This window comes from Coregonus lavaretus, assembly GCF_964263955.1.
Source record: "Coregonus lavaretus genome assembly, chromosome: 1".
In the NCBI taxonomy this organism is placed as follows: domain Eukaryota; kingdom Metazoa; phylum Chordata; class Actinopteri; order Salmoniformes; family Salmonidae; genus Coregonus; species Coregonus lavaretus.
The window spans coordinates 29,229,306-29,257,175 of NC_139988.1; the positions used below are offsets into that span (position 1 = coordinate 29,229,306).

Sequence of the window (27,870 nt, forward strand, 5' to 3'; positions counted from 1 at the left end):
CTAATAATCATAAGGAAAAATACATATTTTTACAGTCTGCAAAAGTCTGCATTCCAATGTACAGCTTTATAAGGCACAATGTTTAAGTAGCTTCAGTAAAAAAATAAGGTAACTCTGGTATCGTTATTCCCCGGTTTAAAACCAAGGTTCAATTACCAGTATACTGTTCATCAGTGAAGCATCCATGTCATCAACACATTCATGGTAGTGAGTCCTCAGTCTTTCGCTACATGTGAGGGGAGTCATTTCAACCATTCAAAATATTCAAAATATTCCATGTGGCATATTGGGAGCTGTGCGATGAGGCCCAACTCTCATGGTATTGTTGTTGTGTGTTTTAAAGGACAAATGATGGCAGGTCGTTGTCTTGTTTGGACTCTAGGACTGAGGGAAACATCAACGTCTGCCCGCTAACAGTCTCTGAAAATAAATGTGTATTTGGCCAATTCAAGAGCGTTTGATTATTGGATTAGGCTCTACGTTGCACAGGCCTAGCTCTCCAATGCAGGCAGTCTCTCTCTATTCTCTAATGCGTTCCTCTATTTTTCTCTCAACCTCTCGCTTTCTTTAATTTTTATATAGCCATCTGGTTGCATGCCCTCCTCCCTTAACCTGCGTCGAGATGACAGTGATGTCATCAGACAGCAGCAGGCTCAGACTCAGCGGCCCCAGGATCACTTCCTGTAATGAGTGATGGGGCTCCTTTGGCCGGAAAACAGGGGATGAAGGAAAAGGAAAATAAGATTTAGTTCATTAGTTATGTGCAAACACAAGCAGGGCCTTTGGAGGCTGGGACAGGGCTGGGGACATGGGAACAGTACGAACCCACATCTCCCCCATGGTGTCCACACCCCCGGGCCTGGTGGAAATGGTAGAGTCCACTCCACCAACGCTGAGCTTATATGTGGCAATGGCATAGTCCACTTCCCACCCTGGAATGGGGGTGTTTTGGTGTCTTAGCGATGGATACTCAAAAGTCCCTCCACCTCCCCCAGATTGATAATGGCACAGGCCAGCTTTCTGGCCTCTCTCCCAGGGACTACAGCATTGACATGCTCTCAGGGGGGTGTGGAATGGGACCTCCTAGGGACTCTACTTTGTGGTCTCTCCCGTTCGGCCCCAGGGCTCCCCCTCTGGCGAGCACCATCACAGTATCTCCTGTGACACCGGCGAACTCGAAGGCAAAGGTTCCGTAGAAGAGCATGATGATGACGCAGAACACCCACTCAAAGATGGCCGATGCGTGCTGCAGGACGAAGCTCTCCTGGACAAAGAACACGCCACCTAGAGGCAGAAAGGTCAAGGAGCACAACTACACAGACTGACCAACTAACAGACTGATTGATTGACATACATACAGACTGACTGGCATGAGAAGAGGATGGCCAAGTCCCAAATCAACCCCTAGCCCCTATGCACTAGTGGAGATATCCTATATTTGACTACAGCAGCAACATTCCTATCCTTTCCATCTTCAACTCCTTATGTCCTCCTCTCTCTCCATCTCTATTCCCCATTTCCCTGCTCTCCATCCCTCCTTTCCTTCCCTTCTCTCCCCCATTCCTCCTCGATTTCAACAACACCTCTCTTCCTCCATCTTCCCTTACTCCTCCCTCTCTCCTCTCTGATTGTGAAGATAGGTACAGATGTAGGATCTTAATTTGAGCCATTTTGCTACAGCAGGAAAATAATCCTGTCGCAACAGGAAATGTGAATTATTACATGGATTATAATTAATGGACATTTTTGTAGGGGTTGATACATTTTTCGTATGTGAAAAATCTGTCTGAATCAATTGTGAATCAAGTGGACATTTTGAACTTCAGAACAATTTAAACCTCAAATACACTATAAGTTAGACATTTTCTGCATTGCAGGAAAGGTCTCCTGCAACAGGGTGATTAAATTAAGATCCTACATCTGTAGTAGCCTTTGCTTGTGCGAGACCCAGAGCGGGTCATAAGAGTGGGGTCTATCTCCTGTTTCTGTAGTGTGAGACAGCTTGATGTACAAGTACACCCCCTTAACACAGATGTTATTGAGTATGGTTCAATATCTTTTGCAGGATACTAAGCACCAGCGTGATGAAGGCCAGTAGTGTCATGCCCAGTCGTAGGTGAGCCAGGCTGTATTCTCCCTGAGTCTTGGCCAGCCTGTAGGTTAGAGCCGACTGCAGACACACAAACAGCATACTTGTGGGGAATGCTACCCCTGCCCCCACATAGTGGAGGATCTTAGCATTGTCCACCTGGGGGAGGACAGACAGACAGACAGACAGACAGACAGACAGACAGACAGACAGACAGACAGACAGACAGACAGACAGACAGACAGACAGACAGACAGACAGACAGACAGACAGACAGACAGACAGAGAGAGAGAGAGATCGATACATTTATTAGTATAGTATGGATTTTCATTTGTCTCAATGGGCATTGAACAAGTCACATACTGAATACACTGAACAAGTCACATATTCATACATGATGCTAGACATCACTTGAAAAGCCCTCTCTCTGTTCTGGCCTCTAGTGTTGTTGTGTCTCAGTTTGGCCAGAAGGGCGCAGCAGTCAGTCATTGAAATAGTACTGAGTCAGGTAACCCATTGAGAGAGAGAGAGAGAGAGAGAGAGAGAGAGAGAGAGAGAGAGAGAGAGAGAGAGAGAGAGAGAGAGAGAGAGAGAGAGAGAGAGAAAACAGGGCAACCAGTGGAGCACAAACAACATTGTAAATACAACCAATATTTATCTGTTTACTTATCTTCCCCTACTATTCGTACTACAACTATCTGCACCTTCTTAAAAACACTATACATAGCTGAAATGTCTATCCATTTTAAACCTTTATGAGTGCAATGTTTACATGTTTTATTCGTTTTTTGTATCTTCTCAATTTTGGTTATTGTTTATTTTGCTTGCTTTGGCAATGCAAACATAATGTTTCCCATGCCAATAAAGCCCCTTTGAATTGAATTGAATTGAAAGAGGGAGAGTAGAGATAGTAGATAGAGAGAGAGGTGAGAAAGAGAGAGAGATGTGAAGAACATGGCCAGCGGTACAGTACAGTATAACGCCTCCTTCTCCCTCCTTATAACACACATCCAGCCGCAAACACACAATACACAAAGGAGCATGTGACCACACACACACACACACACACACACACACACACACACACACACACACACACACACACACACACACACACACACACACACACACACACACGCCTCAGTGGCACCAGACGGCCTGATGGGACCTGATGGGACCCGTTGCCTTACAACGTTGTCCTCTGTAGCTCAGCTGGTAGAGCACGGCGCTTGTAACGCCAAGGTAGTGGGTTCGATCCCCGGGACCACCCATACACAAAAAAATGTATGCACGCATGACTGTAAGTCGCTTTGGATAAAAGCGTCTGCTAAATGGCATATTATTATTATATTATACCTGATAACAGAAAAGCACATACACTCAAAGGAGCAATGCAGGGGAATGACCAGACCAAGGGGACCGACACACAATTAATGAATGAATTACATGTATTTACAGTGGCTTGCGAAAGTATTCACCCCCCTTGGCATTTTTCCTATTTTGTTGCCTTACAACGTTTAATTAAAATGGGTTTTTGGGGGTTTGTATCATTTGATTTACACAACATGCCTACGACTTTGAAGATGCAAAATATATTTTTATCGTGAAACAAACAAGAAATAAGACAAAAAAACTGAAAACTTGAGCGTGCATAATTTTTCATCCCTGTATTTAGCGCCATCCATCATTCCTTCATTCCTTCAACCAGTTTCCCAGTCCCTGCCGATGAAAAACATCCCCACAGCATGATGCTGCCACCACCATGCTTCACTGTGGGGATGGTGTTCTCGGGGTGATGAGAGGTGTTGGGTTTGCGCCAGACGTAGCGTTTTCAAAGGTTGGCCAAAAAGCTCAATTTTAGTCTCATCTGACCAGAGTACCTTCATCCATTTGTTTGGGGAGTCTCCCACATGCCTTTTGGCGAACACCAAACGTGTTTGTTTATTTTTTTCTTTAAGCAATGTCTTTTTTCTGGCCACTCTTCCGTAAAGCCCAGCTCTGTGGAGTATACGGCTTAAAGTGGTCCTATGGACAGATACTCTAATCTCCGCTTTGCAGCTCCTTCAGGGTTATCTTTGGTCTCTTTGTTGCCTCTCTGATTAATGCCCTCCTTGCCTGGTCCGTGAGTTTTGGTGGGCGGCCCTCTCTTGGCAGGTTTGTTGTGGTGCCATATTCTTTCCATTTTTTTATAATGCATTTAATGGTGCTCCGTGGGATGTTAAAAGTTTCCGATCTTTTTTTATAACCCAACCCTGATCTGTACTTCTCCACAACTTTGTCCCTGACCTGTTTGGAGAGCTCCTTGGTCTTCATGCTGCCGCTTGCTTGGTGGTGCCCCTTGCTTAGTGGTGTTGCAGACTCTGGGGCCTTTCAGAACAGGTGTATATATACTGAGATCATGTGACACTTAGATTGCACACAGGTGGACTTTATTTAACTAATTATGTGACTTCTGAAGGTAATTGGTTGCACCATATCTTATTTAAGGGCTTCATAGCAAAGGGGGTGAATACATATGCACGCACCACTTTTCCGTTATTTATTTTTTAGATTTTTTTTAAACAAGTTATTTTTGTCATTTCACTTCACCAATTTTCACTATTTTGTGTATGTTCATTACATGAAATCCAAATAAAAATCCATATAAATTACAGGTTGTAATGCAACAAAATATGAAAAACACCAAGGGGGACGAATACTTTTGCAAGGCACTGTATGTGTCAAGTCGCCTTTAGCAACTGATAGTTCTCCCAGAACTAATACATTCCATATGAAAATTACTATAATATCTATTTCTAAGTTAGCCTAGCTATTATTAACTAACACAGAGGACCAATTGATCAGACCAAGGGCTTGGGCTACAACAACACCTTTTCTTCGCCCTCATTAACGCAGTATGAAATGATTGTAGGTTTTCTAGGCTCTCCCTCAGATATTTGATTAATCTCTATGTCTCTTCCTATAACCAAGGTTCATACACATTTTGACAGATGGAATTTCATGACTTTTCACCAAATTTCCATGAACAACAATTGCCGGCATCTCTATGTACATATAAAAAAGTAAGCGTAGTGTGGTATCGACACTGGGAGGCTGCTCTCTGATCCCATGTAACATCTCCTGTCGTTGTGCAAGGCACTTAACCCCCACAAAGTAGAATACCTGTTAGACAACTGTATAAAACACATGTGGTCAACCCTCAGCCTGGAGAGCTACTGGGTGTGCAGGCTTTTGTTCAAGCCCTGCTGAAACACATCAGAGCCAGTTTATCAAGGTCCGATTGAGCAGCTCATTTCTAAAATGTGGTTTGTTAGAGGGGGACTGGAATAAAAGCCTGCACACCTAGTTAAATAAAGGTTCAATAAAAATAAAATAAATAAAAACATCCATTAGCGCTCCACCCATAGCAGTGTTAGAGATAAAGACAGCATGCAGTGCACTAACACCCCTCCCTTCCCTCCTCTCATCCCTCTCCTCTCCTCTCCCCAACAGCAGTGTCCATTAGGTCAATCCTATTGCTTCTGGCCCAACACCTTCACATTTAGCTGTCACACTCCACTAGAGCTGAAGAAAGGAAAGTACATGAAAGCACACACCAGTAGAGCTGAGGAAAGTACAGCCTTTCTGCCAGTCTTTCCAATGTAAACACCATTAGCTAGCCATATGTTCTAATGCGGCCTGCCCTGCCACACACACACACCCGGTACTCACTGTTCTCTCATGTCTCCCTCTCGTTCCCTGCCTGGGAACTATAATTAGCAAAATGTGTGTACTTATGTGTATCAGTGGCGATCGGTGACGTTTAAGATGAGGGAGGACGATAATTGTTTTTATGAGCCTTATTTCTATTACAGCATATTGGATGACTGTCATTAATATTCCATTCACCCAGCTCAATGTTACATGGATAGGTTTAGGCTACTACACGATACTCAAATTTTCCCTATACCCATCATGAGGTTGCTATAACCTAGCCTATGAATGAAAGTTTACAACGTAGGTGCACAGGTCGAGACAAATTTGAGTAATCAAGTTGACAGACATTGACACATTCAATAACGCCTTGCACACTCTTGCCTGCATCTAGCTCAGCCAACCCCAATAAGCGGCCCGCGGGCCAGATCCGGCCCGCAAGAGCCAAATGTCTGGCCCACACTGACAGCATTGGCATTCACTTGTTATAATAAACATGAATTTAATATCCGCGGCTCTGCTTTATTTTGAAATTATCCCACACCTTGACCTGTGGCCTTTACCGCGTGCATACGTAAGACGTGCTTTGCGCGCTTTGCGTACTAATCTCCACTCGACTAGCTACCTAGTGTAGTGTCACACACACACACAGTAGCCGCAGCCGCTCGCCAGTTAACCCTCTTTCATCAAAAGGACTGACCACTTCCTCACAAAAAATTATTAAATCCAGTCAAACCAACATGGCATTTGCCAAGATACGCAAGGTAGACCAGGAGAACCGTCAGTTCAAAACTGACTGGACTGAGAGGTATTGCTTTTTTTTACCGGACCACAACAGTGCTAAGCCCACATGCTTAATATGCATGCAGACTGTAGCTGTAATCAAAGCGGACAATCTGAAGCGGCATTTTAACTCTATTCATGCTGCCAGTTTTAATGCAAACTACCCAGAAAAATCTGACCAGTGCAAACAAAAAATTGCAAGCATGTTAACGTCATAGAACCACTCGGTTTTAACTATGTGTAAAACAACATCGGCACAAGAGAGCGCAACAGCTGCCTCATTACACGTTTCTTGGAAGCTTGCAAGAGCTAAGAAGCCATTCGCCGATGCAGAGTTAATTAAACAATGTGCAATCGACATGGCTGCCGAAGTTTTAAACCAAGAGGAACCAATAAAAAAAGAAGTTGTTGAGCTGTTGAAGCAAGTGCCGCCGTCGGCTAACACGGCAACCAGAAGAGTCGAAGTTTTGGCGGAGGAGTGTTTTTCCAGTCTACTCACAGATTTGAGGAAAACCGAAGCATTCTCACTGGCAATAGACTCGTCTTGTGACCGAACCGACATGGAACAGCTGTCTGTGTTCGCAAGATTTTTTGATGGGAAGACATTCCGGGAGGAGCTGCTGTGTTTGATTTCTCTACCCGGGCGTACAACCGGGGAAATAATATTCAACGAGCTGACAGAGTTCTTCGAAAGGAATGGCTTAGATGTGAGTAAAATTGTCTCTGTTGTTACCAACGGGGCTCCGTCAATGGTGGGACACCCCCAGGGCTTGGTAAGCAGGCTTTCTGCCGTTAACCCAGCACTCCTGGCATTTCACTGCATTATTCACAAGTCAGTTTTGTGCGCAAAACTGTGTGGAAAAATGAAAGAGACCATGGATACTGTGACTCGACTAGTTAACTTTGTCCGTGAGAGCTCTAGTCTGCAGCATTGCCTTTTTAGAGCATTAGTCGAGGAAATGTCAGCTGAACACAGGGATCTTTTGCTCCACAATGACGTTCACTGGCTGAGCAAAGGCCGTGTGTTGGAGAGGGTGTGTGACCTGCGTGATGAACTTGTGTCATTTTTATCCAGCCTGCAGAGCCTAAAAGATAGCGACTTTTTGAGCTTTTTAACTGACAACAAGGTGATATCAGATGTTACTTTTTTGTGTGACATCATGTCTCATCTAAATCACCTTAACCTGCGACTACAAGGCAAGAACCACACTGTTGCTGACATGTATGAGGCGATTGAAGCTTTCCGGTCAAAGCTGCACCTCCTGGAGAGAGACATTCATGGGAGAAAGTTGCACTTTCCACGTCTGCGTGATCATTGTGAGAAGAATAAAATGCAGGAAGATCCAGCAATGAAGGATTTTGTGTCCAGGCTGGCAGAAAACTTAATGGAAAGATTTGAAAGCTCCCCTAAACTCTCAGCGGACATCCTTCTCTTCGTAAGACAGCCGTTTTCTGTGTCAGCTGACGGCCAGTGGACTGCAGAGGCCAAAAAGCTGGTGCCTTCCATAGATGAGGCTGCTCTTCAGATGGAAATCTTGGAGATGGGAACATCTGATTTGCTCAAAGCTCAACACAAGGATGCACTGGTGAGTGACTTTTGGATCAACGTGGTTCCCCAAGCTCGTTTTAAAAACACCAGAGATATTGCAATGCTCCTACTCACGATGTTCCCCTCAACATACATCTGTGAATCAGCATTTTCTTCAATGAATGCTATCAAGAGCCAGGACAGAAACAGACTCTCAGATTCACATCTTGGACAGTGCCTCAGGATTGCCACAACAGAATACAAGCCTGACATCAGAAAGGTTGCCTCATCCCGTCGCTCTCACTTCTCTCACTGATTGGTGAGTGAACCAGATCCAATTATTTTTTTGCTATTTTTCAATCTTCTTGTGGTATAATAATTATTACAATGAAATAACCATTTCATATTTAATAGCATGTTTTCTACTAAATACAGTGGGGAAAAAAAGTATTTAGTCAGCCACCAATTGTGCATGTTCTCCCACTTAAAAAGATGAGAGAGGCCTGTAATTTTCATCATAGGTACATGTCAACTATGACAGACAAATTGAGGGAAAAAAATCCAGAAAATCACATTGTAGGATTTTTTATGAATTTATTTGCAAATGATGGTGGAAAATAAGTATTTGGTCACCTACAAACAAGCAAGATTTCTGGCTCTCACAGACCTGTAACTTCTTTTTTAAGAGGCTCCTCTGTCCTCCAATCGTTACCTGTATTAATGGCACCTGTTTGAACTTGTTATCAGTATAAAATACACCTGTCCACAACCTCAAACAGTCACACTCCAAACTCCACTATGGCCAAGACGAAAGAGCTGTCAAAGGACACCAGAAACTAAATTGTAGACCTGCACCAGGCTGGGAAGACTGAATCTGCAATAGGTAAGCAGCTTGGTTTGAAGAAATCAACTGTGGGAGCAATTATTAGGAAATGGAAGACATACAAGACCACTGATAATCTCCCTCGATCTGGGGCTCCACGCAAGATCTCACCCCGTGGGGTCAAAATGATCACAAGAACGGTGAGCAAAAATCCCAGAACCACACGGGGGGACCTAGTGAATGACCTGCAGAGAGCTGGGACCAAAGTAACAAAGCCTACCATCAGTAACACACTACGCCGCCAGGGACTCAAATCATGCAGTGCCAGACGTGTTCCCCTGCTTAAGCCAGTACATGTCCAGGCCCGTCTGAAGTTTGCTAGAGTGCATTTGGATGATCCAAAAGAGGATTGGGAGAATGTCATATGGTCAGATGAAACCAAAATATAACTTTTTGGTAAAAACTCAACTCGTCGTGTTTGGAGGACAAAGAATGCTGAGTTGCATCCAAAGAACACCATACCTACTGTGAAGCATGGGGGTGGAAACATCATGCTTTGGGACTGTTTTTCTGCAAAGGGACCAGGACGACTGATCCGTGTAAAGGAAAGAATGAATGGGGCCATGTATCGTGAGATTTTGAGTGAAAACCTCCTTCCATCAGCAAGGGCATTGAAGATGAAATGTGGCTGGGTCTTTCAGCATGACAATGATCCCAAACACACCGCCCGGGCAACGAAGGAGTGGCTTCGTAAGAAGCATTTCAAGGTCCTGGAGTGGCCTAGCCAGTCTCCAGATCTCAACCCATAGAAAATCATTGGAGGGACTTGAAAGTCCGTGTTGCCCAGCGACAGCCCCAAAACATCACTGCTCTAGAGGAGATCTGCATGGAGGAATGGGCCATAATACCAGCAACAGTGTGTGAAAACCTTGTGAAGACTTACAGAAAACGTTTGACCTGTGTCATTGCCAACAAAGGGTATATAACAAAGTATTGAGAAACTTTCGTTATTGACCAAATACTTATTTTCCACGATAATTTGCAAATAAATTCATAAAAAATCCTACAATGTGATTTTCTGGATTTTTTTTCCTCATTTTGTCTGTCATAGTTGACGTGTACCTATGATGAAAATTACAGGCCTCTCTCATCTTTTTAAGTGGGAGAACATGCAGAATTGGTGGCTGACTAAATACTTTTTTTCCCCACTGTATGCTACACAGCTTAAATAAAAGTAAATGGCATCCAACTAGTTAGTAAAATGTAAAACTTAATACACAGCAATAAAAAAATTATACACAAATAAAAGCTAATTAATTATATTGTCACATTAATATCAAACACTTTTGGTTGTTAACAGCTTGATATTATTTGGTTCACATATTTTAAAAGTTTAAAAACTAATGTGGCATATTCTGATAACACATTTGAAAAGTACCTAACTAAAATCTCTGTCTGTCTGTGTTTGTCCTTCTGTCTCTTCTCTTCTCTTAGAAAGACCACCTGAACGCAGATATCCAAAGCATGGATGTTCCAGACAGAAGTGGGCGCTGTGTGTGTGTGTGTGTGTGTGTGTGTGTGTGTGTGTGTGTGTGTGTGAATGTGTTTGCTGGACTTTTTGTTTGCTGACTGTTTGCACAGAATATGCTCCAGGGGCATTTCATAATTAAATAGTTGGTTTTGGACTCATTTAGTATTTTTCATTTTTCTCTTATGTGACTCCTAACACCACTACTAATAATTATAAAATCACAATAGAAGTGAAAACTGATCAAACATAAAACTGTGTCCAAAAAAACAAACATGTTGGCCCTCGGCTTGGCATGCCTGACCAAATTTGGCCCTTTTGGAAATCTAATTGGGGAACCCTGATCTAGCTGATCTAGGGTGTAATCATTAGTCCAACAGTTGCAAACGAGAGTTTCTATTGGACAAATTCAGGTATGTTTATCCCCGTTTCGTTCCGTTTGCTTCCGCTTAAGAAACTTATTTCAACAGAATCGGCGGAATGAATACACCCCTGATCACACACAAACACAGTTCACTTTCATAGCAGCCACATACAAACAGCATAATCCCTTTGTTGTATAATTACTTCTTACATCTACACGCTCTCCACCTCACACCTTTTCCCTTCGTTTGTTGACTTCATTGCACAACACATCAGCTGTCTGTGACCAGGTGAAAAAAACTTTCCAAGCCAAACCTTCATATCATAACCGCTAACTGCTACACACAGACTACATCGTTGTCACCATATTAGCTAACGTTATAGTCAACATAGCTACTAGAACTAACGCTTTAGTAAACCCGCTACAATCATGTAGTACAGTGTACAGTCAGCAGCAAGCAGATTAGCAGTTACACCAGCAGGCCCCGGTGGCAATAAATTAATAAAACCAAAAGCTTACCTCGACTTGGAAGAATTCCAGTGTTGGATAGCCATAGCCAGCTAACTAACATAGCATCTCTCTCTGTTTGAGAAGGCTAAACTAGCTAGCTGTGTTCGCTAGCTAAGTGAAAAAAAATATACAACTAAATATAGCTCTCTCTCTCATTCTCTTTCTCTTGTTTCTCCTTCATTTCAAAAATACATGTATTTGTTTAAAACTGTTCAACTATTGCCTTTCTCTCTTTGAGTCAACTACACACCACATTGTATGTACTGCAGTTCTAGCTAGCTGTAGCTTATGCTTTCAGTACTAGATTAATTCTCTGATCCTTTGATTGGGTGGACAACATATCAGTTCATGCTGCAAGAAGACGTCCTCTGGAAGTTGTCATAATTACTGTGTAAGTCTATGGAAGGGGGTGAGAACAATGAGCCTCCTAGGTTTTGTACTGATGTCAATGTACCCAGAGGATGGAAACTAGCTGTCCTCAGGCTAACACCATGGTGCTACCCTACAGAGTGCTGTTGAGGCTACTGTAGACCTTCAATGCAAAACAATTATTTGGTGACGTGAATATATTCAGTATAGTTTTATCTAAAAAGGATAACTTTAATGTTTTACTATTTATATTAAATTCACTGAGGAGGATGGTCCTTCCCTTACTCCTCTGAGGAGCATCCTATGTACATGTGTATGCCTGTGTGTGTGTGTGTGTGTGTGTGTGTGTGTGTGTGTGTGTGTGTGTGTGTGTGTATGTGTGTGTGTGTGTGTGTGGGTGTGTGTGTGACAGAGCGAGGAAGTTTGTTGATATAGAGACGCTCTAAATCAACAAAGAAGAGAAGGCCCATCTACTCTCAGCAATGAGTCGCTGTGTGTTCCCTCAAAAAGTTAAGAGATGGGGGAAAAGGCGAGGAGAGGGGGGAGATGTGGAGGAGAAGGGTAAGGGAGTAAGGAGAGATTAAGGGAGAGAAGTGGGTGTTGACAAAGGGATGGAAGAGGAATGGAGAGAATAGAGAGAGCAGTGGGTGAGAGATGGAGACGGGAGGACAGGGGTCTGGAGTGTTTACAGAGAAGCTAAAGGCGTCCGCATGCATCCGCAACAGTTCAGAAGAGTTTGTGCATATATTCTGACGACATTTTGTGACGTTTTTGTTTTCAGGCACACTAAACATTTTCTTGAGGCAAGCCGAAGTTGGTAGCCGAAGTCTACGCCCCTTCATCGGTGATTGGTCAACAGTAGGGCTTCTTCAATAAAGTTTTTCATTGTGAAAAACTGCACACAACATCATAGTTAAATGTAGAATTGCGCGGCTAAGATCTCCTCGGCAAAAACGTCAAAATTAATGACAGATTTCTTGAGTTATCTTATATTAATTCTGACTATTTTGAGGAAGTGTATACTGGCTACGGCGTCTCACAATAGATAAACAGTACTATTGGCGCTTTTTTCTCGTTTTTCAAGCAAAGGTCTCTGAAGGGAGTATGCGAGCACAGTCGTTCACCTAGGCGACAGCCGAACTGAAGCATACTGATGCCTTAAGGAGTAGGATCCACCTAGACCCCCCCCCCCCCCCCCCTCTCCTCTCACCCCCTCTCCTCCCTCCCCCTCTCCTCTCGCCCCCCTCTCCTCTCCTCCCCTCCCCTCTCACTCTCCTCTCCTCCCCCTCTCCTATCCTTTCATCCCCAGCTCTCCTTCCCTTCTTTCCTGTATTTTATACTCTCCACTCCTCTCTCCTTCCCTCTCCCAATCCTCTCTCACTCTCTCTCCCGCTAGAGGACTCTGGAGTTGACTTTGGTAGGCGGATAAAGCCAGGATGTCATCAATCTACCTGTCGGAGGCAGGGTGAAGAGTCTGACTAGCACACTGATACACACAAACATAACAACAACTCTTTGAAGTGTTTACTGGTGATATCCTGTATTTATTATGTTGCTAATGTGGCCTTTTTGAATGAAACAGCTGCAGACTGTAGATAGATGGAGGAGAGATTAGGTGAGAGGGACAGGCAGTTCAGACTGAATAGTGGACAAAGAAGAGGATGCAGAGCGTAGAGAAAAGAGGGTTAATTGTGAAAGAGTGAATAATAAGTTACAGGGGGGAAAAAAGTATTTAGTCAGCCACCAATTGTGCAAGTTCTCCCACTTAAAAAGATGAGAGAGGCCTGTAATTTTCATCATAGGTACACGTCAACTATGACAGACAAATTGAGAGAAAAAAATCCAGAAAATCACATTGTAGGATTTTTAATGAATTTATTTGCAAATTATGGTGGAAAATAAGTATTTGGTCACCTACAAACAAGCAAGATTTCTGGCTCTCACAGACCTGTAACTTCTTCTTTAAGAGGCTCCTCTGTGCTCCACTCGTTACCTGTATTAATGGCACCTGTTTGAACTTGTTATCAGTATAAAATACACCTGTCCACAACCTCAAACAGTCACACTCCAAACTCCACTATGGCCAAGACCAAAGAGCTGTCAAAGGACACCAGAAACAAAATTGTAGACCTGCACCAGGCTGGGAAGACTGAATCTGCAATAGGTAAGCAGCTTGGTTTGAAGAAATCAACTGTGGGAGCAATTATTAGGAAATGGAAGACATACAAGACCACTGATAATCTCCCTCGATCTGGGACTCCACGCAAGATCTCACCCCGTGGGGTCAAAATGATCACAAGAACGGTGAGCAAAAATCCCAGAACCACGCGGGGGGACCTAGTGAATGACCTGCAGAGAGCTGGAACCAAAGTAACAAAGCCTACCATCAGTAACACACTACGCCGCCAGGGACTCAAATCCTGCAGTGCCAGACGTGTCCCCCTGCTTAAGCCAGTACATGTCCAGGCCCGTCTGAAGTTTGCTAGAGTGCATTTGGATGATCCAGAAGAGGATTGGGAGAATGTCATATGGTCAGATGAAACCAAAATAGAACTTTTTGGTAAAAACTCAACTCGTCGTGTTTGGAGGACAAAGAATGCTGAGTTGCATCCAAAGAACACCATACCTACTGTGAAGCATGGGGGTGGAAACATCATGCTTTGGGGCTGTTTTTCTGCAAAGGGACCAGGACGACTGATCCGTGTAAAGGAAAGAATGAATGGGGCCACCTCCTTCCATCAGCAAGGGCATTGAAGATGAAACCTGGCTGGGTCTTTCACCATCACAATGATCCCAAACACACCACCCGGGCAACGAAGGAGTGGCTTCGTAAGAAGCATTTCAAGGTCCTGGAGTGGCCTAGCCAGTCTCCAGATCTCAACCCCATAGAAAATCTTTGGAGGGAGTTGAAAGTCTGTGTTGCCCAGCGACAGCCCCAAAACATCACTGCTCTAGAGGAGATCTGCATGGAGGAATGGGCCAAAATACCAGCAACAGTGTGTGAAAACCTTGTGAAGACTTACTTTGACCTGTGTCATTGCCAACAAAGGGTATATAACAAAGTATTCAGAAACTTTTGTTATTGACCAAATACTTATTTTCCACCATAATTTGCAAATAAATGCATTAAAAATCCTACAATATGATTTTCTGGATTTTTTTTTCTCAATTTGTCTGTCATAGTTGACGTGTACCTATGATGAAAATTACAGGCCTCCCTCATCTTTTTAAGTGGGAGAACTTGCACAATTGTTGGCTGACTAAATACTTTTTTTCCCCCACTGTATGAAAGAGGTAGGAAAGTAATTCAGAATTGGGAGAATTGGAATGGTGGAATACGTGTAAAGAGAGGGGGTGTAGAGAAACTAGGGATGGGGTTAGAAAACGGGAGGCCTATACTAGAGTCCTGTGTGTATGTGGCTGTGTGTGAGCGACGACTGTGTGTGTCTGGCGTGGCTGTGTGGGAACGTGTGTAGACAGGTCCAGAGAACCTTCAGTTGTCTCTAGGGGAGAGAAGGAGAGAGACAATCAAACTGACTACCAGTCATGCCTTTCACACCTCCGCCTGCTTGTCTGTGCACATCCCCTCGTCATTCCTCTTCTTTCCCTTTCCTTTGCTCTCAGAGAAGAAATGTGCAGGTCTCTTTTCTCCTTTCCCCTCTTTCTTTCCCCCTCTTTCTTTCCCTCTCCTGCTTTCCTGTGGCCAGCGTCCACAGAGGGCACACTCAGAGTAGTATACTATTCACATCCTCCCCTCGTGTGTGTGTGTGTGTTTTGGTTTTACTATACTTGTGGGGACCAGAAGTGAAACAAGCCAAATTCGGACAAGTGGGGACATTTCACCGGTCCCCACAAGAAAAAAAGGCTATTTTAGGGTTAGGAGTTAGTGTTAGTTTATGGTTAGGGGTTTGGGGTTAAGGTTAGGTTTAGGGTTAGGGGTTAAAGGAAATTAGGATTATGAATGGGAATTCATTGTTTGGTCCCCACAAGGATAGTAAAACAAACATTGTGTGTGTGTGTGTGTGTGTGTCTGGGGCCATCTATTCAGGTCCTCTCCTGTCAGTCTAAAAGTGTCTGATTCATAGACCCCTACCCTGTCATGTCTTACATAACACAACATAATATCCTAATGGTGTCATTATAGCCTAGTACTGATAGTGATTGTGTTGCTTTAGTGGTAATTGTGTTGTGAGCAGTGGTGTAAAGTACTTAAGTAAAAATACTTTAAAGTACTACTTAAGTAGTATCTGTACTTTGGTTTAATATTTATATTTTTGACAAATTTTACTCCACTACATTCCTAAAGAAAATAATGTTATTTTTACTCCATACATTCCTGACACCCAAAAGTACTCATTACATTTTGAACGCTTAGCAGAACAGGAAAATTGTCAAATTCACGCACTTATCAAGAGAACATCCCTGGTCATCCCTACTGCCTCTGATCTGGCAGACTCACTAAACACAAATGCTTAGTTTGTAAATTATTTCTTAGTAAGATTGTGCCGTCTGGTTTGCTTAACAAGGAATTTGAAATTATTCATACTTTTACTTTTGATACTTAAGTATATTTAAACCAAATAGTTTTAGACTTTTATTCAAGTAGTATTTTACTGGGTGACTTTCACTTGTACTTGAGTCATTTTCTATTAAGGTATCTTTACGTATGACAATTGGGTACTTTTTCCACCACTGTCTGTCAGAACTGCCTATTATATTTTCACTGCTTTAAAATTGTCTACTAATGTGTAGCCTATATGAATGTTAAATATTGTATGTCTATGAATCTAGATATGTATTTATGTCCATCCCATTTGTTGGATGAAGAAAGTTTTATAGAATTGAATTGAGTACAGAAAGTTCCAGACGGGCTCTGATTGGGTACAGATGGGGTCTGTGACACGTGTGCACACGGTCTGCTCCTGGCTGTTAGACACACACACACACACACACACACACACACACACACGCACACACACACACACACACACACACACACACACACACACACACACACACACAGGGGATGAGCCGTGATGACTCACTTCCCATAAAATTCCCCCTAGTTTTTCCACTTAACGCTCCGAGGGCAGAGAGGCCCCAGAGGGAAGCAGAAATGGAAGGATGGAGGGATGGATAGAGGGAGAAAGGTAAGGGAGGGAGTCACAGATGCAACTCCCTGTTCTTACTTTTGTTTTGGCACGCACACGCACACACATATACACACACACACAGACACACACCACAAAGAGACTAAGGAGAATCAGGGGAGTAGTGAAGGTGGCAGCTTTGCTCCTATCCTCTCCAGTTTTTTTATAAAGAATCCCTGTCTGGCATTCAGGGTAGAAACATCCTGTACACACACACACCACTTCCTTCCACAAACATACCACAGCACGGGGAGCCCAGAACGCCAAGAGCCCAGAACACCAGGAGCTAGAGAACGACCAATATGGATTTTTTAGGGCCGATGCCGACACTGATTTCTGGGGGTCAAGGAGGCCGATGGCCGATATTTTAGGCCGATATTCAATATCATTAAATTAGCCATGTATACATTATAATGCATACATTATAAAATCAAACAATTAATGTAACTGTTTTTAACAATCTAACTACATAACAACATAATGGTAATCATTTCATTTGAATGGTAAATGTCTTGATAAACTGGGTAAATTAAGATGGCATAGGCCTACTCACAATACAGGTGAATGCATATTCAATTGGAGTGTGTGCATGCATTGAGTTATTGAGCTTGTTTTGGCTGATCAGTGGAGTCTATGGTGCTACAGATGACAAACAATCTGTGTAGTGGCGATTCCCTATGAAAAGCCACTGGCACAGGAGAAAGCTGTCCATAACACGTCCACAAAAATCAGCTTTCCAAACGTTACTCTTTTTGGGTGAAGTTCCCATTTATTTGCACATATAAAATATAAATAGCTCCAAAACACATATTCCTATAGAAAAGGTGCAGAGAGATGCATTCTATAATCTGTATCTGGGATACGGTAAGAACTGTATGCGCTCTCCTGTTACCTGTGCTAACCCTACCTGGTCACCTGTGCTACCTACAGTGCATTCGGAAAGTATTCAGACCCCTTGACTATATCCACATTTTGTTACATTACAGCCTTATTCTAAAATGGAGTAAATTGTTTTTTCCCCTCATCAATCTACCTACACACAACACCTCATAATGACAAAGCAAAAACAGGTTTGTAGAAATCTTAACAAATGTATTAAAAATAAATAAATAAAATATAAAATGTACATATGTATTCAGACCCTTTACTCGGTACTTTGTTGAAGCACCTTTGGCAGCGATTACAGCCTCAAGTCTTTTTGGGTATGATGCTACAAGCTTGGCACACTTGTATTTGGGGAGTTTCTCCCATTCTTCTCTGCAGATCCTCTCAAGCTCTGTCAGGTTGGATAGGGAGCGTCGCTGCACAGCTATTTTCAGGTCTCTCCAGAGATGTTCGATCGGGTTCAACTCCGGGCTCTGGCTGGGCCACTCAAGGACATTCAGAGACTTGTCCTGAAGCCACTACAGCGTTGACTTGGCTGTGAGCTTAGGTGTCGTTGTCCTGTTGGAAGTGAACATTCGCCCCAGTCTGAGGTCCTGAGCGCTCTGGAGCAGGTTTTCATCAAGGATTTCTCTGTACTTTGCTCTGTTCATCTTTCCCTCGATCCTGACTGGTCTCCCAGTCCCTGCCGCTGAAAAACATCCCCACAGCATGATGCTGCCACCACCATGCTTCACCGTAGGGATGGTGCCAGGTTTCCTCCAGACGTGACGCTTGGCATTCAGGCCAAAGAGTTCAATTTTGGTTTCATCAGACCAGAGAATCGTGTTTCTCATGGTCTGAGAGTCCTTTAGGTGCCTTTAGGCAAACTCCAAGCGGGCTGTCATGTGCATTTTACTGAGGAGTGGCTTCCGTCTGGCCACTCTACCATAAAGGCCTGATTGGTAGAGTGCTGCAGAGAAGGTTGTCCTTCTGGAAGGTTCTCCCATCTCCACAGAGGAACTCTGGAGCACAGTCAGAGTGACCATCGGGTTCTTGGTCACCTCCCTGACTAAGGCCCTTCTCCCCCGATTGCTCAGTTTGGCCGGGCGGCCAGCTCTAGGAAGAGACTTGGTGGATCCAAACTTATTTCATTTAAGAATGATGGAGGCCACTGTGTTCTTGGGGACCTTCAATGCTTCAGAAAGTTTGGGGTACCCTTCCCCAGATCTGTGCCTCGACACAATCCTGTCTTGGAGCTCTACGGACAATTCCTTCGACCTCATGGCTTGGTTTTTGCTCTGACACGCACTGTCAACTGTGGGACCTTATATAGACAGATGTGTGCCTTTCCAAACCATGTCAAATCAATGTAATCTACCACAGGTGGACTCCAATCAAGTTGTAGAAACATCTCAAGGATGATCAATGGAAACAGGTTGCACCTGAGCTCAATTTCGAGTCTCATAGCAAAGGGTATGAATACTTAAGTAAATAAGGTATTTCTGCTATTTATTTGGCAAAAATTTGTAAAAACCTGTTTTCGCTTTGTCTTTATGGGGTATTGTGTGTAGATTGGTGAGAATAAATAAAATATCAATTTTAGAATATGGCTGTAACGTAACAAAACGTGGATAAAGTCAAGCGGTCTGAATACTTTCCGAATGCACTGTACATACACACGTGACTAGTGACCCATGACCCCAACAAGTGCCCTCTAGAGTACAAAACAAGTTAAAATAACCCTTGACAGACAACATATACACAACACATAAACAAGCTAAAATGGCTCCTACAATCTGTAGCCGTCCATTTGGGACATATTAGCCCATCAACTGATCAATAAAATGTGCATATACAGTAAGCATCACTCCATCTATTCATCTATTCAATGCAAATGGGTCCAACATAACGTCATGATTTGTGATCATGGATGCTTATGAAACTAGTATTATTAGTCATTTTCCGTGATCAGGAAAAGTTGCTTTTTCATATTTAAAATGGATTAAATTGAGATTTTGTCTCACTGGCCTACACACAATACCCCACAATGTCAAAGTGGAATTATGTTTTTAGAAATGTTTACAAATTAATACAAAAATGAAAAGCTGAAATGTCTTGAGTCAATAAGTATTCAACCCATTTGTTATGGCAAGCCTAAATAATGTGCTTATCAAGTCACATAATAACTTGCATGGACTCACTCTGTGTGCAATAATAGTGTTTAACATGATTTTTTAATGACTACCTCATCTCTGTACCCCACATATACAATTATCTGTAAGGTCTCTCAGTCGAACAGTACATTTCAAACACAGATTCAACCACAAAGACCAAGGAGGTTTTCCAATGCCTCACAAAGAACGGCACCTATTCGTAGATCTATTCTTTATTTTTAAAAGCAGACATTGAATTTCTCTTTGAGCATGGTGAATTTATTAATTACACTTTGGATGGTGTATCAATACACCCAGTCACGACAAAGATACAGGCATCCTTCCTAACTCAGTTGCCGGAGAGGAAGGAAACGGAACAGGCATTTCACCATGAGGCCAATGGTGACTATAAAACAGTTACAGAGTTTATTGGGCCCTAACCTATGGATTTCACATGACTGGGAATACAGATATACTGTATCGGGCCGATATCGGCCAATATTGGCCTTTGCCGAAAGTCCCTCTACATAGCAAAACTGTTGCTATGACTGCCGCCAAGGCCTAATGTACTGAACAACGTTTTTTTAAGACCCACACCCTAATCTCGCCGGCAACCCTCCTATAGTACCAAAAATGTATGTCCCAGCCTTGGCCCCAGTACCATGCATGCACGGAGACATGCACGCACTCACACACACAGTTTAAAGTCCAGGCACTGAGCCAAGGTTCTAAATATCTAAAATTGCAGAAACTCAGTCCTGAACAACCAAAGTGTGTGTGTTCCGGTATGTGAGTGGTCCATAACTACAACATGAAGCAGATCTGGAATGTAACAGTCAGAGGTGAGGTAGAGAGGAGAGGACAGGAGAAGAGAAAAGAGAAGGGTTGGGGCAACGGAGGAGAGGTGGAGAGGGGAGGACAGATGAGTGAAGGGTTGGGAGGAGCGGACGAGTGGAAGAATAGGGGGGGTGGGGGGATATTAGGTAAATTTTAGGTCTTTTAGGCACATTTTAGGTATTGTGAGCGGAAACTTGAACGTTGTGAGAATTTTGTGCAACTTCCGCGTTTACAGTGCACAATGAAGCTGTACCATTACAGTTTTAGACAGTAGCCAATAGGCAATTGTGGCTATTTGAGCATAATGTAGGCATACCAACAAAACCAACGGAGCAAATCCCATAACATTTTCACGTGGAAATAGCTTTTGATTTCTATGCTATATCCTACAGTAGCCTATATGTGGTGTTCAATGCAGGCCTACATTGCATGAGACTTTTACAAACGTTTTAATATTATGAATGACATAAATGTATGATTTTTTACTTGGTTTGTTACACCATGGGCCAAATAGGTTACTGTAAATTACATTGTATTGTTTTGTATGATGCAAGAAACGACTTTACAAAATACAATCGAAAAATCGTCTGTCCTCGGTTGCAACAGTCACTACTGAGTTCCAAACTGCCTCTGGAAGTAACGTCAGCACAAGAACTGCTTGTCGGGAGCTTAATGAAATGGGTTTCCATGGCTGAGCAGCCGCACACAAGCCTAAGATCACCATGCGCAATGCCAAATGTCGGCTGGAGTAGTGTAAAGCTTGCCGCCACTGTACTCTGGAGCAGTGGAAACGCGTTCTCTGGAGTGATGAATCATGCTTCACCATCTGGCATTCTGAAGGACGAATCTGGGTTTGGTGGAGAGAAAGCTACCTGCCCCAATGAATAGAGCCAACTGTAAAGTTTGGTGGAGGAGGAATAATGGAAATATTAACGCTTCAGAATAAAATGCCATTTTAGACAATTCTGTGCTTCCAACTTTGTGACAACAGTTTGGAGAAGGCTCTTTCCTGTTTCAGCATGACAAGGCCCCCCATGCACAAAGCTAGCTCCATACAGAAATGGTTTGTCGAGATTGGTGTGGAAGAACTTGACTGGCCTGCACAGATCCCTGATCTCAACCCCATCGAACACCTTAGGGATGAATTGGAACGCCGACTGTTAGCCAGGCCTAATCGATCAACATCAGTGCCCGACCTCACTAATGCTCTTGTGGATGAATGGAAGCAAGTCCCCGCAGCAATGTTCCGACATCTAGTGGAAAGCCTTCCCAGAAGAGTGGAGGCTGTTATAGCAGCAAAGGGGGGACTAACTCAATTTTAATGCCCATGATTTTGGAATGAAATGTTCGACGAGCAGATGTCTACATACTTTTACATACTCATGTAGTGTATATAGTGCAAACTAATGGGGTGAACTCAGTGAAGTTCAATCTCTTGCGTCTCTGCGTGGCCTAGCATTTCTTCTGTGCGGCAGCTTAGAGGGAACATTGGTGCCAAGCCAGGTTGTATCCATCACAGATTTCTCCTGATTGAGACCTACACAACAGATGTTGTGAAAAACTGGACTAAACTCAACTTGAGACCACCTTTGAGGAGTGAATCGGCTGTCAAACTATTGCGGATGAACTAGCATAGATCCTCTCATGATGTGGTGCTGTGACACCATTGTGCTATGTGAAACCGTTGTAAAACCTTTGTGAAATACAATACATTCGGAAAGTATTCAGACCCCTTCACATTTTGTTATGTTACAGCCTTATTCTAAAATGGATTGAGTAAAAAAAAAAAACATCTAATCAATCTACACACAACAACCCATAATGATGAAGCGAAAACTGGTTATTAGAAATGTTTGTCCGTAGAGCTCTGAGACAGGATTGGGTCAAGGCACAGATCTGGGGAAGGGTACCATTGAAGGTCCCCAAGAACACAGTGGCCTCCATCATTCTTAAATGGAAGAAGTTTGGAACCACCAAGACTCTTCCTAGAGCTGGCCGCACGGCCAAACTGAGCAATCGGGGGAGAAGGGCCTTAGTCAGAGAGGTGACCAAGAACCCGATGGTCACTGACAGAGCTCCAGAGTTCCTCTGAGGAGATGGGAGAACCCTCCAGAAGGACAACCATCTCTGCAGCACTCCACATATCAGGCCTTTATGGTACAGTGGCCAGACGGAAGCAACTCCTCAGTAAAAGGCACATGACAGCCTGCTTGGAGTTTGCCAAAAGGCACCTAAAGGACTCTCAGATCATGAGAAACAAGATTCTCTGGTCTGATGAAACCAAGATTGAAATATTTGGCCTGAATGCCAAACGTCACGTCTGAAGGAAACCTGGCACCATCTCTACGGTGAAGCATGGTGGTGGCAACATAATGCTGTGGGGATGTTTTTCAGCGGCAGGGACTGGGAGACCAGGGAAAGTTGAACGGAGCAAAGTACAGAGAGATCCTTGATGAAAACCTGCTCCAGAGCGCTCAGGACCTCAGAGTGGGGCAAAGGTTCACCTTCCAACAGGACAACGATCCTAAGCACACAGCCAAGACAATGCAGGCGTGGCTTCGGGACAAGTCTCTGAATGTCCTTGAGTGGCCCAGCCAGAGCCCAGACTTCTCTGGAGAGACCTGAAAATAGCTGTGCAGTGACGCTCCCCATCCAACTGACAGAGCTTGAGAGGATCTGCAGAGAAGAATGGGAGAAACTCCCCAAATACAGGTGTGCCAAGCTTGTAGTGTCATACCCAAGAAGACTCTAGGCTGTAATCGCTGCCAAAGGTGCTTCAACAAAGTACTGAGTAAAGGGTTTGAATACTTAAGTAAATGTGATATTACATTATTTTATTTTTTTATAAATTTGCAAAAATTTCTAAAAACCTGTTTTTGCTTTGTCATTATGGGGTATTGTGTGTAGATTGATGAGGGAAAAAAACGACTTAATCCATTTTAGAATAAGGCTGTAACCTAACAAAATGTGGAAAAAGTCAAGGGGTCTGAATACTTTCCGAATGCACTGTAGTTGTGGAACAGTGTTGCATTGCTGAACTACCTTGTGCTATGTCAAACAGCCATGTAGAGTTGTGAAACAGTTGTGGAACAATGTTGCGTTGCTGAACGTATGTACCTGGTGCTATGCAAAACAGTTGTAAAACGTGTGTGAATTAGTTGTCGAACAGTGTTGCGTTGCCGTCAGAAAGTATTCATACCCCTTGACTTCTTCCACATTTTGTTGTGTTACAGCCTGAATTTAAAATGGATTAAATTGATTATTCTCACCCATCTACACACAATACCTCATAATGACAAAAGTGAAAACATGTTGTTAGACATTTTTGCACATTTATTGTAAATGATATACAGAAATAACTCATTTACATAAGTATTCACACCCCTGAGTCAATACATGTTAGAGTCACTTTTGGCAGTGATTGCAGCTGCAAGTCTTTCTGGGTAAGTCTCTAAGAGATTTGCACACCTGGATTGTACAATATTTGCACATTATTATTTTTAAATTCTTCAAACTCTGTCAAGTTGGTTGTTGATCATTGCTAGACAGCCATTTTCAAGTCTTGCCATAGATTTTCAAGCCGATGTAAGTCAAAACTGTAACTAGGCCACTCAGGAACATTCAATGTAATATTGGTAAGCAACACCAGTGTATATTTGGCCTTGTGTTTTAGGTTATTGTCCTGCTGAAAGGTGAATTTGTCTCCCTGTGTCTGTTGGAAAGCAGGTTTTCCTCCAGGATTTTGCCTGTCCTTAGCTCTATTACGTTTCTTTTTATCCTAAAAAAACTCCCTAGTCCTTGCCGATGACAAGCATACCGATAACATGATGCAGCCACCACCATGCTTGAAAATATGAAGAGTGGTACTCAGTGATGTGTTGTGTTTGCCCCAAGCATAACGCTTTGTATCCAGGACATAAAGTTCATTTCTTTGCCACATTTGTAGCAGTTTTACTTTAGTGCCTTATTGCAAACAGGATGCATGTTTTGGAATATTTGTATTGTATTGTACAAGGCTTCCTTCTTTCACTCTGTCATTTAGGTTAGTATTGTGGAGTAAATACAATGTTGTTGATCCATCCTCAGTTTTCTCAGCCAATAAACTCTAACTGTAAAGTCACCATTGGCCTCATGGTGAAATCCCTGAGCGTTTTCCTTCCTCTCCGGCAACTGCATTAGGAAAGACGCCTGTATCTTTGTAGTGACTGGGTGTATTGATACACCATCCAAAGTGTAATTAATAACTTCGACATGCTCAAAGGGATATTCAATGTCTGCTTCTTTTATTTTTACCTACTTACCAATAGGTGCCCTTCTTTGTGAGGCATTGGAAAACCTCCCTGGTCTTTGAGGTTGAATCTGTGTTTGAAATTCACTGCTCAACTGAGGGACCTTACAGGTAATCGAATGTGTGGGGTACAGAGATGAGGTAGTGTTTCAAAAACATGTTAAACACTATTATTACACACAGAGTGAGTCCATGCAACTTATTATGTGACTTGTTAAGCACATTTTTACTCCTGAACTTATTTAGGCTTGCCATAACAAATGGGTTGAATACTTATTGACTCAAGACATATCAGCCTTTCATTTTATATTAATTTGAAAAAATATATATAAAAACATAATTCCACTTTGACATTATGAGGTAAATGTGGAAAAGGTTAAGGGGTATGAATACTTTCTGAAGGAACTGTACGTACCTGGAAGTTGCCGACCATGATGAGTCCTGCAGCACAGATCCAGCCAGTGGACAGGCCCGCTGTGTTCAACACACAGTTCTGATGCTTCTCTATCACATGGGCATAACGCAGGAGGACTATCACCATCACTATGGAAAGAGAGAAAGAGCGAGAGAGAGAGAGTGAGAGACAGAGGGAGGGGGAGAGAGAGAGAAATATTGTATTAATTGTGCAGCCCTACATTGTCTTGACCCTAAGCTGAGACGCTTGGGTCATGGTTATTAGAAAATGCCAAGGTAAACCCACCCCCCCAAACAAAAAAATGGCAGCGGAAAACAAACATTTTCACTCCGACAATTCCAGGTAGTGCCTCCCTGTTTCAAACCTTTTTTTTATGCCCAATGTCATGACTTGCCCTCATGGGCTGAGGATCAAAGATGCCGGCTAGGCAAAGATTTGAACACCCCTCTCCTGGGGGCCAGTTTGTTGACCGGTCGTAAATGCAGTATTGGGAGAGGGAATTTCCCTGTGAGACAAAGGAAGTCTTCCCGCCAAGACTCCAACATCCAAAAGTGGATAATGAAACAGTATTCCTACTTAAAATAATGTGGGAAATGGTCGGTGGCGACTTAAAGAACAATCATGTCAAATTCGTTACTATGTTGTGATGTCATTAAAGACGGTGGAACAACATAACTGTATCTCCGGGGGTGTACACTCCCCAGTTATGAGGTTTGCATCTAATTGTTGTATTAAACAAATGATTAAGTATAATAATACTTTTGTGAAGATAACAATGTGATTTTAGCATTCTAGATGAGATTATTGTTTCCATATTTTTTTGTTCTCAGTCAGTGGCCACTACCAGATGAGCACAAACATGATGGAACGCCCCTTTTACCCCTAGTGCATAAAAAGCCTTGAAAAACAAATTAACATTAGACCAGCAGACGTGAAGCGTGAGCTAAACGTTGCAAATGGTTGAATTTCTACAAGACCAGCAGACGTGAAGCCTGAGCTAAATGTTACAAAATGGTTTAAAACTACAATTACCAAAGGAAGACCAAGCATACTACAGTATAAGCCGGATGTTGCAAATTGTTGAATTTCTACAAGACCAAGAAGTGTGAAGCTGAAGCTACACGTTACAAAATGGTTAGACCAGAAAGACCAGAAAACGTGAGATGTTAGTCCAAACGTTTGAAATGGAGAAACTCTGAAACTGTCAACCTCTACACGAGGTGAAGAAGAAGACAATGCACTAGACCTTATCATTTCAGTCTGCAGCTGGCATGTGTAGTCGTCTAGAGAACTTTCACTAAAGACACGAGTTGGGAAGGACAATCCCTCTCAGACAACCGCTGGTACATCTGAAGTATCCATCTAACCCCCACTACGACCAGAAACTCTACCAAGGACAATGGGATCTCTGATTCCTCACCGTTCTCATTATCATTGCAACTCCACGAGGTGAGATCGTGCATGGAGCCCCAGGCCCGAGGGAGATTGACAGTTATTTTGTGTTTCTTCCATTTGCGAATAATCACACCAACTGTTGTCACCTTCTCACCAAGCTGCTTGGCGATGGTCTTGTAGCCCATTCCAGCCTTGTGTAGGTCTACAATCTTGTCCCTGACATCCTTGGAGAGCTCTTTGTTCTTGGCCATGGTGGAGAGTTTGGAATCTGATTGATTGATTGCTTCTGTGGACAGGTGTCTTTTATACAGGTAACAAACTGAGATTAGGAGCACTCCATTTAAGAGTGCGCTCCTAATCTCAGCTCGTTACCTGTATAAAAGACACCTGGGAGCCAGAAATCTTTCTGATTGAGAGGGGGTCAAATACTTATTTCCCTCATTAAAATGCAAATAAATGTTTAACATTTTTGACATGCGTTTTTCTGGATTTTTTTGTTGTTATTCTGTCTCTCACTGTTCAAATAAACCTACCATTAAAATTATAGACTGATCATTTCTTTGTCAGTGGGCAAACGTACAAAATCAGCAGGGGATCAAATACTTTTTTTCCCTCACTGTATATTTCATTTGTATAGAGCTTTCCATTACAGCAAGAATCTCAAAGACGCTCTTAAAACAACAAAACATTTCAGTTAGCCTATTGACGGCTCTGGATGGAATATCTTCCACGGTCATCCACAGAGGCAGGTGCAAGTCTAACAGGTCACATCCTGTGTCCGATCCTTTGTCCGATCCACTCTCATGCGCACCTTCCTAGGGCTGTTGCGGTGACCGTATTACCGCCACACCGGCAGTCAGGGGTCATGACCGCAGTAAAATTCCACGTAACCGTTGAGTCACGGTAATCTCCTCTTATGCACTCTGGACATGCTTTGGTATTACCCAATTTGCTAACGACCATCAGGACATAGAGGGCTCTATTGTCCCTCTAACCAATCTGACATCATGCAAATGCCTCAAAAATCACATCAAACACTTATCATCAAAACAGTATGCGCTTTTAAAACTCACATCTTGA

General features: G+C 43.0%; 1 protein-coding gene across 1 annotated transcript in view; it reads right to left on the bottom strand.

Annotated features, from left to right (window-relative positions):
• LOC311134707 (transmembrane protein 150A-like) overlaps nt 1-27,870 on the bottom strand; it is a 106,313-nt gene continuing 78,443 nt past the window's right edge. The window contains exons 6-8 of the mRNA XM_084168476.1: nt 25,396-25,523; nt 2,071-2,248; nt 1-1,284 (exon numbers count right to left, since the gene is read on the bottom strand). Of these exons, the coding sequence (XP_084024602.1) occupies nt 1,040-1,284; nt 2,071-2,248; nt 25,396-25,523 (551 nt within the window). The 3' untranslated portion in view covers nt 1-1,039. The remainder of the gene's footprint in view (nt 1,285-2,070; nt 2,249-25,395; nt 25,524-27,870) is intronic.